Source organism: Mya arenaria, chromosome 1, assembly GCF_026914265.1.
Source record: "Mya arenaria isolate MELC-2E11 chromosome 1, ASM2691426v1".
NCBI classification, from domain to species: domain Eukaryota; kingdom Metazoa; phylum Mollusca; class Bivalvia; order Myida; family Myidae; genus Mya; species Mya arenaria.
Window position 1 is genome coordinate 11,480,479 of NC_069122.1, and position 14,538 is coordinate 11,495,016.

Sequence of the window (14,538 nt, forward strand, 5' to 3'; positions counted from 1 at the left end):
TTTTAACACCTTGGTTGTTGCAATTATAAAATGAACAATCTTCTTGCATTTATCAACGGTTAATAAATAAAAACATTTTAATTTTGTCATTTATATCTTATCTTTACAAATGAAAAACGGTAACAGAACAATTTTGCGCTTTTATCAAAGATAAGGAGAACTGAAATATGTTTGATATGCAAGAAATAACACCCAATAACTTGGTTATGGAGATATTTGTTGGACATCACAGAGAAAGAGTCACATCACAGAGAGCAAAGAAATTAATAATTGCCTCGAATGTGTTTGACGATCCATGCATAGCTCTTTACGCTGATGTAGTTAAAGTTTTCCCAAGACATTACCTCTGAAAGAGTTTGACATTCTAAAGCATAACGTTCACACAGTGCTTAGACGAACATGTTTTGCATTAATAAAATTGCAAGAAATGTATGAATTGAATACGTTCAAGAGATCACTTACACGCAAAATCAGCTAGTTTATCAAATAAGCTCCGCATATTTGTGTATACAAAGTTCAATTAAAATACCCATGATAAACCCGTTGAGAAAATGGTTTTATGTTTTGTGTTTGAACATATAAGATATTGCATGAGAAGTGTTATATCAGAAATATCGATTGTGATCTTTTTTGTACAAATATGTAACGTAGCAGCAAAGCTCTACCAAAAATTCAATTAAATGGCTTGCAAGCAATAACACTCGATCAATAATTTCATAAGACGAAATCCGAAATTTATACCCCGTCATTTTTATGGCAAACAAATCCTTTATCTCTGAAATACTGTTAACAGCATGTAATATTCTGCTCTTGTTTACATACGGGCGAAATGAAATGAGAGTAGACGTTAGAATAATTCATCTGTCTGTGCAGGTTGAACTTTATTGACAGAATCAGTTGTCTAGACGTGAAAAGTTCGAATCCGTTATTTATCTTTTTTGAACTTTCTCCAGTTTTGGGAAAATCTTTCAGGTGTTTTATATGCGAAAGCACTTTACAAAGTTTTTGGTTTGAGCGGTTTAAACAAAATGTCTTGCCATGCTTGGGCTGGGAAAAGATGGTCACCCCAGAAGATGCAAACGAGGTAAACCATCATCCCAGATCACAACAATTTGTCATTGTCAAAGGTATGAGCAATGACCGCAAAATGTTACTCTCAGGAAGGTCCATGTTGACACTCACCGTATACGTCCAGATAACTGTTTGTCCGGATTTATTCGCATGGTTTACTGTTCTTCGTGCTGTTGTTGTGGATAAAGCTAGACATGTAATGGCGTTTTACCACCGTGTATGTTTTTAGTTTGTTTCCTTTATCGAGATACTTTTACGTATGGTAGTGTGATCCGCTTGTCAGCGATTGCATGTTCTAACCATAACCAATCAGAAGTATGTAACCATCAGAATAGGTTACGTCCTACTGATTCTTAATGACGAAATATCTATCCTAACAATGCGGGTTACACTGGATCATTAATTCTGTATAGTATCATTTAATATCATTTTGTAAACCCTGCATCTAGGGCAACAGCCTTGTTAACACTGTTGACCTTTATTAACAGCCATAATTGCAATTTGCACAATCAAGCAAAAACGAGTTATTGTAACTCTGGTTAATAAATACTTGTGAAGCATACGCATTTAGTGCCCCCCCCCCCCCCTTGGTTCAGATGTGCTAACATAAAGGTAAAAATTGTTATAATTGCAATTTGAACAATCAAGCAAAAACGAGTTATTGTAACTCTGGTTAATAAATACTTGTGAAGCATACACATTTAGTAGTGCCTTTTGGTTCAGATGTGCTAACATAAAGGTGAAAATTATTTAGGTGTAAAAATTAATATGTATCATTCAAATGCCTTAATAAGAATAGTTTACTTCTTTTATCCGCATAAAGCTTGTATAGCAATTGGATCGTTCAGAGCACGTGTGGGGCAAACAACTATATCAGCAACGGTGTGGATAGTCGACACTCAAAGCGCCTGGTGTTCTTTACTAATACGTGTGTTCGTACCATAATCTCGTATGTGGTATTTTACGGGAAAGTGTCAATTACTAAATGCTGTGAGAGTTGTTAGCGTTATTTGTCCATAATATCTGTTAAAGTGCCCTCCCGATTGTGTTATAAATTGTGTCTTTTGGGAATGTTTGTACTTTGCCAAAACCGTTCATATTAAATTGTCGGGCCTAAGACAGCTTTGAACCTAATTCGACCGTACTTGATCCACAGTACTCGTCGTGATATATAGGATAATTGTTTTTTTTTCAGTGTAAGATCGTTATATATTTTACCTCGTAAGCACCAAAAGCTATGGGTGGCGTAGCCGCGAGTGATATATTTACTTCTTGTGTTTACGAGGTGAAATACATATCGGGATCTTGCAATGAATGGACATTGTTTTCTTTAATCATATTTCTAAAAAGGATATTATTAGAAGATAACGGTGAAATGTTGTTATCCAGAAAAAACGCGCCAACTTGAATGCGAACGTCACGTCATTTAGGAAATGACGTCGTTATAATTGTGTCACAGCCATTCCGCGCTGACGTTTAATTTGGAATTGAGTCCGGGCTATACTTTCAAAACAGTGAAAAATATCATAATGTTTTTCAATGTTTGAAACACTTTTGTTTTCTTTAATCATATTTCTAAAAAGGATATTATTAGAAGATAACGGTGAAATGTTGTTATCCAGAAAAAACGCGCCAACTTGAATGCGAACGTCACGTCATTTAGGAAATGACGTCGTTATAATTGTGTCACAGCCATTCCGCGCTGACGTTTAATTTGGAATTGAGTCCGGGCTATACTTTCAAAACAGTGAAAAATATCATAATGTTTTTCAATGTTTGAAACACTTTTGTTTCACTGATATATCTCTATAAACCATCAGAAAGCATTATATAAACTGGTATATTCGTATGAGAATGCTATGTTTCTTCTAAGTATGAGAAGTCCATGATGAACTATCCAAGTTTCGGCATTGTAACTGTTGTGATTTATCCCTTGTTTCGTGTCTGTTTGGCCCTTTAAAAAGAACATCGGGTCTGAACTTGTCCCTGTAGATAACATTGATTTATTAAATAAAGAGTCATTATTAGCATGACTATTATGTTAACCCATCTTTGTTAACTAATTATAAAACATAATAAATAAAACATTTCGGTGTTCAGTTGTTCACAATTTCATTTTAACTACATTGTAATACGGACAACACTTAAGTTGATAGACCCATGTTTTGTCAATTATTGAAGAACCCTTTAAGAGTTTATCATACAGAATAATAACTGTCTCGAATGATAGCACCATACGAACCCGGTACATAAAATGTCCTGCGCAGTACATGTAACGTTTTTACTATTTAAGATGATTCTTACTCGATTTATATCAGAATGGTTAAAAAATGTAATTCTGTTAAACATCAAGAAAGTTCTGGTAATTTATTAAGATTGATGCAAAACCATCTGGTGATGGCCTTATATCATAATTGTTAAATACTAGGGATGCAAACGAATATTCGAATATTCGAATATTCGATCGAACGTTTAATATTCGAATGTCAAAATTGGTATTCGAATATTCGATGCTTTTTGTTTGATAAATATAATAATAAACCTTTTTCCTACATCTGTGCTGTTGTATATATTAGCATGTCTTGTTTTTACAACGATTGGCCTCTAATTGCCAGAGGCGTGACGTGATGACACTATACCGGTACACGCGTCATATGTTAATTAGGGACACATAGTCGGAGACTATAAACAGTACCCGTAATTTTACAAAAACTGGCTATAAGACAAGTGGCATCAAACAACTTTCAATTATTTTCGGTAAATTCTAATGACCATTATTGGATAATAAACGGAATCGGCAACCAAAGTGGTGTCATGGCTGTCAATTAAGCTGTGCAGTATTGCTCAAATCGCCGTAATGATATGGATGACATGTGCTAGTTATATGCTGTTTTCCATGTTTCGATATAACATTCGTGCTTTGAAATGTAACTGTATAGAATAGCAATTTAGGTCATTGTTATACAATAGATGGGTCAATATTCAGGGTTATTTTCGTTTTATTATTTATCTAATTTCCGAGTAGGTTTGGTGTTTTCATAGTTATATTTAGTAGATGTCAATCCCAGAACGAGGCCGCTCGTCCTACAGAACGACCCGTTGGTGCATTATGACATTCAACCAGGCATTTACGATCTTCGCCTTTTTCAGTGGCTATTGCTTTTGTTCGATATTTTTGTAAATGGGGAATTTCATTGCCAATGTTTGGAAAAATCCGGGTCCTTCGCGGATACCGGCTACAACGAAGAAGGGTTAAAATGCCCCGGCTATTACTAAAGCAAACAATAAAAGTTGTTTACTACATTTCTTATACATTCATATTGGTAATCGAATATTCGAATATTCGATCGAAAGAATTAACGAATATTCGAATATCAATTTTGCCATTCGTTTGCATCCCTATTAAATACCATGTAGTGCATCTTGCCTGTTTGTTATTGGAATCGTTAATCTCACATTATGTTACAAATTAATGTTATGTGGTATAACACTGTCCTTATTAAAATCATACACTGAAACAAACCTATTTTCTTCTTAATGCATTCTTATAACTTAACAAAAACCATAATTTAATTGATATGTAAAAAGGAAAGTGCGAGAAATATCAACCAAGTTCATGGCATTTTCTTCCCGGCATTGTAAGCATTTGTGTTAATATTTTTAGAATAAAACGGGTAAATCTGAAAATAAAAAAAAAAAACAGTTAAATTATATTTCGATAAACTCGCTGTTTCAAATGGTAATTTTATCGAGATATAATCCCCCATTATATTACAATAATCTACGGAAAAGCATGAAATAAGCTTAAGGCTTTAGTAATTGAACATTATTCTGTTTTTGCTTTTTGTCGTATAGCCAAATGGTTTTACTGCATATTATTTACAGTGTATAGGTATTGTGTTACTACTTATCTGTCCGATTATTTTATTTTATTTTCTAAATAAATCAGTGTTTATAACGGACATGGAAACAGACTCGGATAAAAGGATGCCTTTAAATAATATTGTTTATACATTCCAAAATGTTTGGATTTTGTTTGCATTGTATTTTTGAATAAAACGTAAATATTATGATATCTGTTTATTTCATGAATAAACATATTTGATTTTGTAGATTGTGTTAGAAAACATGAAAGAAACACAGATGAAATGCATATCCAGAAATAAAGATCTGTGATTTTGTTTGGCATTTTAGTGTCCAAAAATGTTCCTTTATATTATACTTCATACATTGCGAGCTAACTGGTGTAAACACTGCAATGAATAAGAAACATTCTTTCCAAATAAATGTTAAACAGACTCTTAACACACAAATATAGATCATGAAATATAGCAAAGCAAAGGTCATAAAAATTACGTTTTCCACAAAAGTTACTGTTTTAAGTCGAGGCAATATATTTTACTTTTGACAACAGTGACGCATCAGAGGTAATGTGCAATATTAGTCTTAATTATATATCAGTATATTTTTATATTATATCATAATGATTCAGCATATCCAACTGTGTATATAAATAAATATACTATACAGAGACTGAATCTTTAACGTAATACTGTATAATTTGACACTAGATGCACATTGAATACCGCCCCAGAAATACAAACGCTCTATTCAATACTAATGTATGACCAACAAAAGCAATTATTTTAATATGTTTTCTTAAATAAGCTATTTAGTAACGATCTCTTTACACTTAATCAAAATATCATCGCATTATAGATGAAATGACGTCATTGTTGTAAGTGAGCTGTACATAATTAATGACGTAACTATCCTAGTATGTCATAACTTAAGTTTAATCTCAGCGAAAACAGTCGTACCCTAATATCAAACAAAATTAAACACATTTTTTTTTTCAATTTTCTATGTGAAACTTACGCCGCATAATAAATAATAACTTCACCGTTGTAAATGTGTTTACATATTTTAAAGAACGAGGTCATTTATCAAACATTATTTCAATAACTGTTCTTATTATTAGTTTATTCATCGGGCAAAACCATCCGTAACAAATCTTATTTTAATTATGAAAGCAAACGTTCGAAGTATGCATCTGTGTATGCTGTCCTTTATTGACAATTTCAGAGTTATAGACGCAAAATGGTCGATTCCCGTTACTTATCTACGAACGACCTTATCCCAGTATATGGAAATGTCTTGAAAATAAATAAAAAAACAATTCAGACGAAATATTGTCGATTTTTTACCTTCTCTTAAAATTTCTTCTGTATAAGGAGGTTGTTGGAATTGCTTGAATTACAACAAAGTTCATTTACACTCTTAAATGGCTTGGTTTCACATGTTCATGAAATTTGCACTATTCAACGTTTGGTCCTCAGGTTGTCACTGCATTGAATCTCAAAGGATGCATACACATTTCTAGTTGAGTTGTCTATGAAATGTTAAAAAATATGAACGTCAGCTGTGCTGTAATTTCCATTAAATTTCATGTGTAAGAAGGAACTTTAAGTTTAGCCATGTTCTTGTCTGTACCTTAGTTGTCCAATTCCTTTGACGACATGGTAATTCTGCCGTGAAATTTGACCATTGAGACATGACTTGTCTTCATTGTTTTGTTACGAACAGTATTGATGAGTATTATTTTTGGTACTGTTTTGTACCGTTTTTACCATCATTTTTTTCAGACTATTAGTTCCCTAAAGTTTCTTTTTTTGAGTTATGATTTACCTCAGCGGTGTTATTTTACACCTTCATGTGTTACTAGTTACAATTATTATCTAATTATATCATAACAAAACAGTTTAAGTACTCCGTGTACATACATTGTAGTCAAACAGCTCTTGGCATTGGCGTTGCTGGCAAGCTATCGAAGTAAACCTAGTTGTATGTGTTGAGCGTTATTAATATACGGTATTCCAGGTGCAAATATATGAATATGAATCAATGATGGCTGGTGATCCACAAGTGGTTAGGTGGCATTCGAAAGGGTTATAGAATATGAACATTTATATGCCTTAATACTAACGATATTAACAAATACATACAATGGAACACCTTGGCTGTTGCAACTATTGCAAGAACGGTCGTCTTGCATTTATAAACGGTAATTGATTAAAGACACTTTGATTTCGAAATTTATATATCTTATCTTTACGAATGAAAACCGGTAAGGAAACAATTTCGCGCTTCTATCAAAGATATTGAGAGCTGAGATGTGTTCTATATGCAAGAAATTACACCCAATAACTATATTATGGAGATATCTGTTTGACATCACGGATAAAGAGATGCAAAGAATAAATAAGTGCCTCTAATGTATTTGATGATCCATTCATAGCTCCAAACGCTGATAGTTACTTAAAGTTTTCTCAAGACATTAACTCGGAAAGCGTTTGACAATCTGATTTATTACGTTCAAGCAGTGCTTTGGCGACCATATTCTACATTGCTATAATCGCAATTGGAATGTGTGAATGAAAAACGTTCTAGTGACCACTTACAAACAAAATCAATTAGTAGGTATAAAACATTTTCATTGGAAAGGTTCAGACCAATAATTCAATTACGTAGTTTTCAATCAATATCATGCAATCAATAATGAGGTATTCCGATTTTATATCTTTGCCCCCGATATTTCAATGAAAAGCAAATAACTTTGCCCAAGTACCGTCCATGTCAATACTATTTCCTCGAAATACTGTTAACAGCAAGTGATATTTAGTTCTTGTTCACATACGAGATAAATGACATAAACTAAGGTAAACGTAAGAATGATTCATCTGGCTGTTAAGTTTTACATTTATTGACAGCATCAGAATTCTAGACGCGAAATGGTTGAATACGCTATTTATCTCCTTTTGAACGTTCTCCGGTATATCGAATCTTTTGGAAATGCCTCTGTTTGAACAGATGTGAACTTATGAGCGGCTTACAACGCTTGGGCTTGGACAAGACGCCCACACCCAGAAAATGCACAACAATGGCAAGACCAATGGGACAGGGAATGACTCGAACAATGAAACTATAAGTAGCAAATTGTACTGTGTAGAGTAGAAAATGAAGGGACGTGTGTAGTAAAATAGTTTTTACTTATTGTGTTGCAACTGACTTCGGTACATTCCTAGTACGTCTACACCTTAAGTACCTTAAATATTTATGAACCTGCCAATATGGCTCAGGTTTAATTTAATGACGAGAGTTTGTTACAAATTCATAAACAAGAATATGCCGATTATTCACCTGCTCTCAAAATGCTTTGGACGGAATGATACCGACATGAGAATTGTAACAATCACTGTCTTTACATTCATTTTTGATAATCGTTCTGGTATTTGTTCTTGAGGTAAATGTTGTATTAGATGTACGCCCTTAATGGAGGCTTCATTGATACAGAATCTTATTGCACTATGACAATCTAATTGTAAACCAAATTTACTTTAAAGAAGTAATATTTTCATCTTCCAGTAAATTCCACTATAATACTAGATTTGGTACCCTGCTAGTACATTTTACTAATTTTGAAAGTAGTTCTTAAGGAAGTATAATTTACTGCTTTAATTAGTAAAATTACTCCTTTTTACAGTGAAATGTTAAACTCAAGCTTGCACATATTCGTATATTTGGTAGAAATTATCCGCATCGATTACTATTCTATGTGTAGTTTTCTTGTTGCTATAAAGATAGTCGAATAAAGGTTTTGTACCACGTTGTTAGTTTTAGTCTCTTTTCTTCTACCGAGCCTTTTACTTTTATTGAGATAGTGTTACCTCCTAGTAAGCGACTGATGTTTTTAATCATAACAAATCAGTGGTATGTAACCATATTAAAATCCGAACAATATTACGGTTAAATACTACTGATTTGTAATAAGAAAAATAGTAATTGCTACCAAGCGGGTCACAGTTTATTATTAGTTTTATAATTATAGTTGTATTCAATATGACTACTGAAGAAATACATTACATTTTGTTTGTAAGTCACGCATTTGGGGACAACAACCTTGGTTAACACCTTTGATATTTATGATAAACAGGTTCCCTGAACTTTCCCATGATTGCAATTTACACAATCAGGCAGCAAAGAAATAATTAAAATGTTAAGACATTTGTTACTTCTGGTAAATAAACTCAGTAGAACATTTAGTAGAGCCTTTGGAATTGAAAGTGCTGACAAAACGCTTAAGGCGAAAATCGTAGTATGTGTAAAATAATATTTGTTAAGATATAAGTTAAATCCAATTTATTTAAGCTCGATTGTAACAAAAACTGACGCTTATAAAATCCCGCTCGAGTCCGTTTTCTTGGCATAAAGGTATACAGGTGTAACTAGTCTGCTATTGTTTTCTTTAAACCTTTTATCGAGTTCTGAGAAATTATTTAAAACAAAACATTGGTCTATAATTTATGCCATTTCGCTGTGAAAGTGAAAATAATAGTGTGAAAAACGGGATTGTAAAGAAGATTTTTACTACAAATTAAAAAATGGTAGATATGTTTTGGTGTATTCTTCAGAAATTAATGCACAAAAAATGAAAACCATCGATTGTCATTGGCCCACACAAAAATACGAACACTCAAGTAAATGTTCCCTTTTACTACTGACACTAGTGAAACAAGAACGCCCTGGTGAAAAAAATGACTGTCTGAAATATACTCTATGAAATTAGATTTTGACGCAAACTTCAAACTCGATCTACGTAAAGTTAATGAATGGGAAAAAGTGAAAAATCCTCGATTGGCCCACGAAAATGCAACGATCAAGATCATGCATGTTTTTAATCATTTTTTAAGTTTGGAATAAAAACATACATTTTATACATTAATATACATTACTGTTATTTCCCTCACCGTTGTAAGGCGGTTACCCAAACATAGGCGGTTACCCAAAGATAGGCGGCTACCCAAACATAGGCGGCTACCCAAACAAAGGCGGCTACCCAAACATAGGCGGCTACCCAAACAAAGGCGGCTACCCAAACATAGGCGGTTACCCAAACATAGGCGGTTACCCAAACATAGGCGGTTACCCAAACATAGGCGGCTACCCAAACATAGGCGGCTACCCAAACATAGGCGGCTACCCAAACATAGGCGGCTACCCAAACATAGGCGGTTACCCAAACATAGGCGGTTACCCAAACATAGGCGGCTACCCAAACATAGGCGGCTACCCAAACATAGGCGGCTACCCAAACATAGGCGGCTACCCAAACATAGGCGGCTACCCAAACATAGGCGGTTACCCAAACATAGGCGGCTACCCAAACATAGGCGGCTACCCAAACATAGGCGGCTACCCAAACATAGGCGGTTACCCAAACATAGGCGGTTACCCAAACATAGGCGGCTACCCAAACAAAGGCGGCTACCCAAACATAGGCGGCTACCCAAACATAGGCGGTTACCCAAACATAGGCGGCTACCCAAACATAGGCGGCTACCCAAACAAAGGCGGCTACCCAAACATAGGCGGCTACCCAAACAAAGGCGGCTACCCAAACATAGGCGGTTACCCAAACATAGGCGGTTACCCAAACATAGGCGGTTACCCAAACATAGGCGGCTACCCAAACATAGGCGGCTACCCAAACATAGGCGGCTACCCAAACATAGGCGGTTACCCAAACAAAGGCGGCTACCCAAACATAGGCGGTTACCCAAACATAGGCGGTTACCCAAACATAGGCGGTTACCCAAACATAGGCGGTTACCCAAACATAGGCGGCTACCCAAACATAGGCGGCTACCCAAACATAGGCGGCTACCCAAACATAGGCGGCTACCCAAACATAGGCGGCTACCCAAACATAGGCGGCTACCCAAACATAGGCGGCTACCCAAACATAGGCGGCTACCCAAACATAGGCGGCTACCCAAACATAGGCGGCTACCCAAACATAGGCGGTTACCCAAACATAGGCGGCTACCCAAACAAAGGCGGCTACCCAAACATAGGCGGTTACCCAAACATAGGCGGTTACCCAAACATAGGCGGTTACCCAAACATAGGCGGCTACCCAAACATAGGCGGCTACCCAAACATAGGCGGCTACCCAAACATAGGCGGCTACCCAAACATAGGCGGCTACCCAAACATAGGCGGCTACCCAAACATAGGCGGCTACCCAAACATAGGCGGCTACCCAAACATAGGCGGCTACCCAAACATAGACATCAAGGATTGTTGATGTACAATACGGTTAATAAAATGGCATCAAGTTATTTTTTATACAATATGTAATGCATGGAGAAGAAAGCTTAGCAAGCTGCCACCGAGAGAAACAAATGTGTTTGATGGGGATTAATCTTGCGTGCAAGTAATCAACATGGCACTTTCACAAATATTCTACTCGATAGGGATTAAACAATGATAGATCAAGTCGAGGACGATTATTTGCGTCCGAGGTCGGCGACAAACCATTATCGATTGTCGCTATGTACAGGAAAGGGAGGAAATCGTGGAAAGAAAAACAAACCCTATACGCCAATCGGCAGTATTGGTCAGAATGTATCTTTCAATACATGCATCGTCTTTGCCAAGTGAAAGGGCGTTCAGTTTTGCAGGAATAATTGTTGACAAAAGTTGTAGACACCCTTATTTTACCGAAAGCCAACATAGTTGTCGTACTCTACGTATTTTGATTCAAATGCGTTGTTTTATGTCATCAAACTGAAAAACATATATAATTGACCTAGTATTAACTAAGATGTATGTATTTTCATTTTGTCCTACTCAGAATTACGAGTACAATGCACTTACAGTATTATATTCAGTGCAAGAAGATTTGATTACCGTGAACTCCTGATAAAACGCATTGTGATCTATAGCTAAAAGGGAAATACAACAACAACATGTAATTATACCACACCACGTATGTTATTTCTTGTCAATGTTCGCCTGTTTAAATTGCCACGCTTTCACCAATAATCCACAATTCTTGTATGAGTTTAAGAGACAAATTGCATTGAGTGTTGAATTTTGATTTGCTAATTTGTCACTGGTCAACCCACGTACAATTCATTATAGAAAGGGCATTTCGTTTCCTTGACCACGTTTCGACCCTTTCTATTCTCAAAGCAAATAAGGATTCTACAATAAAAACATATGTTCGTAGAACGAAACAATTTAAGAAAAAAACATAATATATTTACTTCCTTGAGAACCCGAATGTAAGGCTTTTTTCGATTGACAGTTGATATCTAGAGCTACGTATCGTTCATTGCCCTTCGTTCAGTAAGTGTGTTTGTGGCTAACGTTTGCGATCTGGGTCCCGGCTTACAATGTATGCATTGCGAGGGATACTAAACAAAATTGCTAACGAGAGCTACTGTTAGCCCTAAGTGAGCTCAATGTTGTTCTATTTTCACAATCATTTTCCATTTATTATTAATGACCGGGGTAAATCCGACCAGATATCTAATGAAGTCTGCGACGCCATAAACAGGTCTACGACAAACGCATACAAATGTTCTGAAAGTGAATCTTACGATTGATTCAGCTTATGAAAAGTATTACATTGGTTATAGTGTCATCATTTTAAGTGTTATTTTATTAAAATATGTGAAACATTGGTTACAAAGTTACGATCTCTGTTAAAGACAGTCATGGATACTATAATTCCAATTGTTGCGATGCTTGTCTCTCGTTTAGCATTTATTTGGCCTTGATCTTTGCGCCGTGAAACAGGATCTTGGTTTAATTTTAGCCCACTCAGGGCTCGTCCCTGTTGTTTCCGTCATTGTTGTTTATTGACGTTGTTGCTTTGTCTTTGTTTTGTTTTCCATCATTACTATTTAGTACAGGAACTTTAATTTTAATTCCCTTTTCAGTGAATGGCGTCCTGACTGAGACAACGAGGACTGGTACTTCCTTGACCTCCGTCGTAGCTACAAGCGAATACGATCTTCCCTTGATATTAAGGCGTATACGTTTTACATATCTGAATAAATTAAGTGTCTTAATTCTGATCCTTCCATACCAATCGCCCTGACAACAGGACGCCTGATTATATCTGCTTTCATGTCGCTAAACATAGAAACGATTTGGCATGGCCTATATGGAAAAGATAGGCCCATGCAGAGTTCTACGTAACGACTATTTATTTTTCCAAATGAAATCAGGCGTCGTTATAAATTGACTTATATGTTCAGACTTTTCAGAGTTTTAATCGACATTAACAAAAATATCGACCAATTCGCAGCCCTCTATGCAATTACATCTCACGTACACACCTTAAACACGAAGCATATACAAAAGCATTATTTGTATGAACGGATTGAATTATGCGTCTTCCACTATCATTTTTTCGAGAGTTGTTCTGGAGACGTTCTGGTACCGGTTAGTCTAAGAACTTCTACTTAAGCTCGATAAAAATATTCGTTTTGAATACTACGTAGCATTGACAAGTTAAAGTTTCGTTTTTATAAAACTAATTTATCAGTTGATTCAGTTTGACTGAGGTCAGGTACGTTTCAAGTGGTGCACAGTCCCCTTCGAAGGTAAGACAGATATTTAAACTCGTTCGTTTCGAATACAACAGCGCCAACCTGCCATGAGTAGTGAGATAGCTTAAATTTAATTTAACATATTCATGTGTGCATTATGAATACTACTAATATTCTTATTCAAAAGAGCTTCATAAAGTCTCATTAAATTCTTACATTCAGCGTCTTTATACTTTTCTCTCTGGCGTTATGACGTTAAAGAGTAACGACTTGTGCGTGATGTTCTCCGAAGTTACGATAAACGAATACGTCTGTCTCTTAACACAAGTCAAGCACTAAACGTTCGGCTTCATACCCTCTCAAATCATTATTAATATGTAATGGTTAGTAAAGTTTGGACTTATTATATTTATAAACAGAGCGTTATAAGTAACTGTGCATTTCAAAAGGTTCTTGAATAACTAAAGAAATGGCAGCTTTCGACGATGATTTAAGTCTGAAAGCGATGCACACATTACATGGGAGGGACCCTTCTGGGTCAGAGTTTTGTTGAAATGATGAATAATTCAGGTGAACAACCTGTAATCATCGAACGTCTATAGATCATGTAAGACACATTTCTAAATCAGCAATCTAATATATATTTTTAAATTATTTTATGGATTCCAAAAAGTCCGACCGTAAAACTAATTATTCTAACTGGTGTACATATTTATTCCCGGGTGTGTCAGAGCCGATCATGCCCATTGGATGCATGTGTTTCAATAGAAAATGCCGACACTTCCACGACGTCAAAACAATATGGTTTGAGAAATAATAGTTGCATGTGTCCGAATAATTTGAAATCTTTAAACTGGGATATCTCTGGTGGGCTTCGACCTATTATCCATAAAATATATAATTGCGGCACTATTCGAATGAAAATGCATCGTATATATATCATTTTTACCATTTCATATTAGTCAGCATTAAACGACTTCATCTACAATAAACATCTTAACACCATGTCAGATAGGCGTTTGCTAAGAAACCTCTTAGACCATTCATGTCTCCATCTGTCGCT

General features: G+C 35.6%; 1 protein-coding gene across 1 annotated transcript; it reads left to right on the top strand.

Moving 5' to 3' along the window:
* The first annotated feature begins 1,057 nt into the window (after positions 1-1,057).
* Positions 1,058-11,218, top strand: LOC128222212 (collagen alpha-2(IV) chain-like). Its single transcript, XM_052931179.1, has 2 exons — positions 1,058-1,127; positions 9,888-11,218. The coding sequence occupies exons 1-2, from the start codon at positions 1,058-1,060 to the stop codon at positions 11,216-11,218; spliced, it is 1,401 nt and encodes a 466-aa protein (XP_052787139.1).
* The last annotated feature ends 3,320 nt before the right edge of the window (positions 11,219-14,538 follow it).

Bases quoted from the DNA above. Each gene is read 5' to 3' on its own strand.
- LOC128222212 (XM_052931179.1), top strand. From the start codon at position 1,058: ATGGTCACCCCAGAAGATGCAAACGAGGTAAACCATCATCCCAGATCA. The intron at 1,128-9,887 runs GTATGAGCAATG...CACCGTTGTAAG, and splicing joins ACAATTTGTCATTGTCAAAG to GCGGTTACCCAAACATAGGC.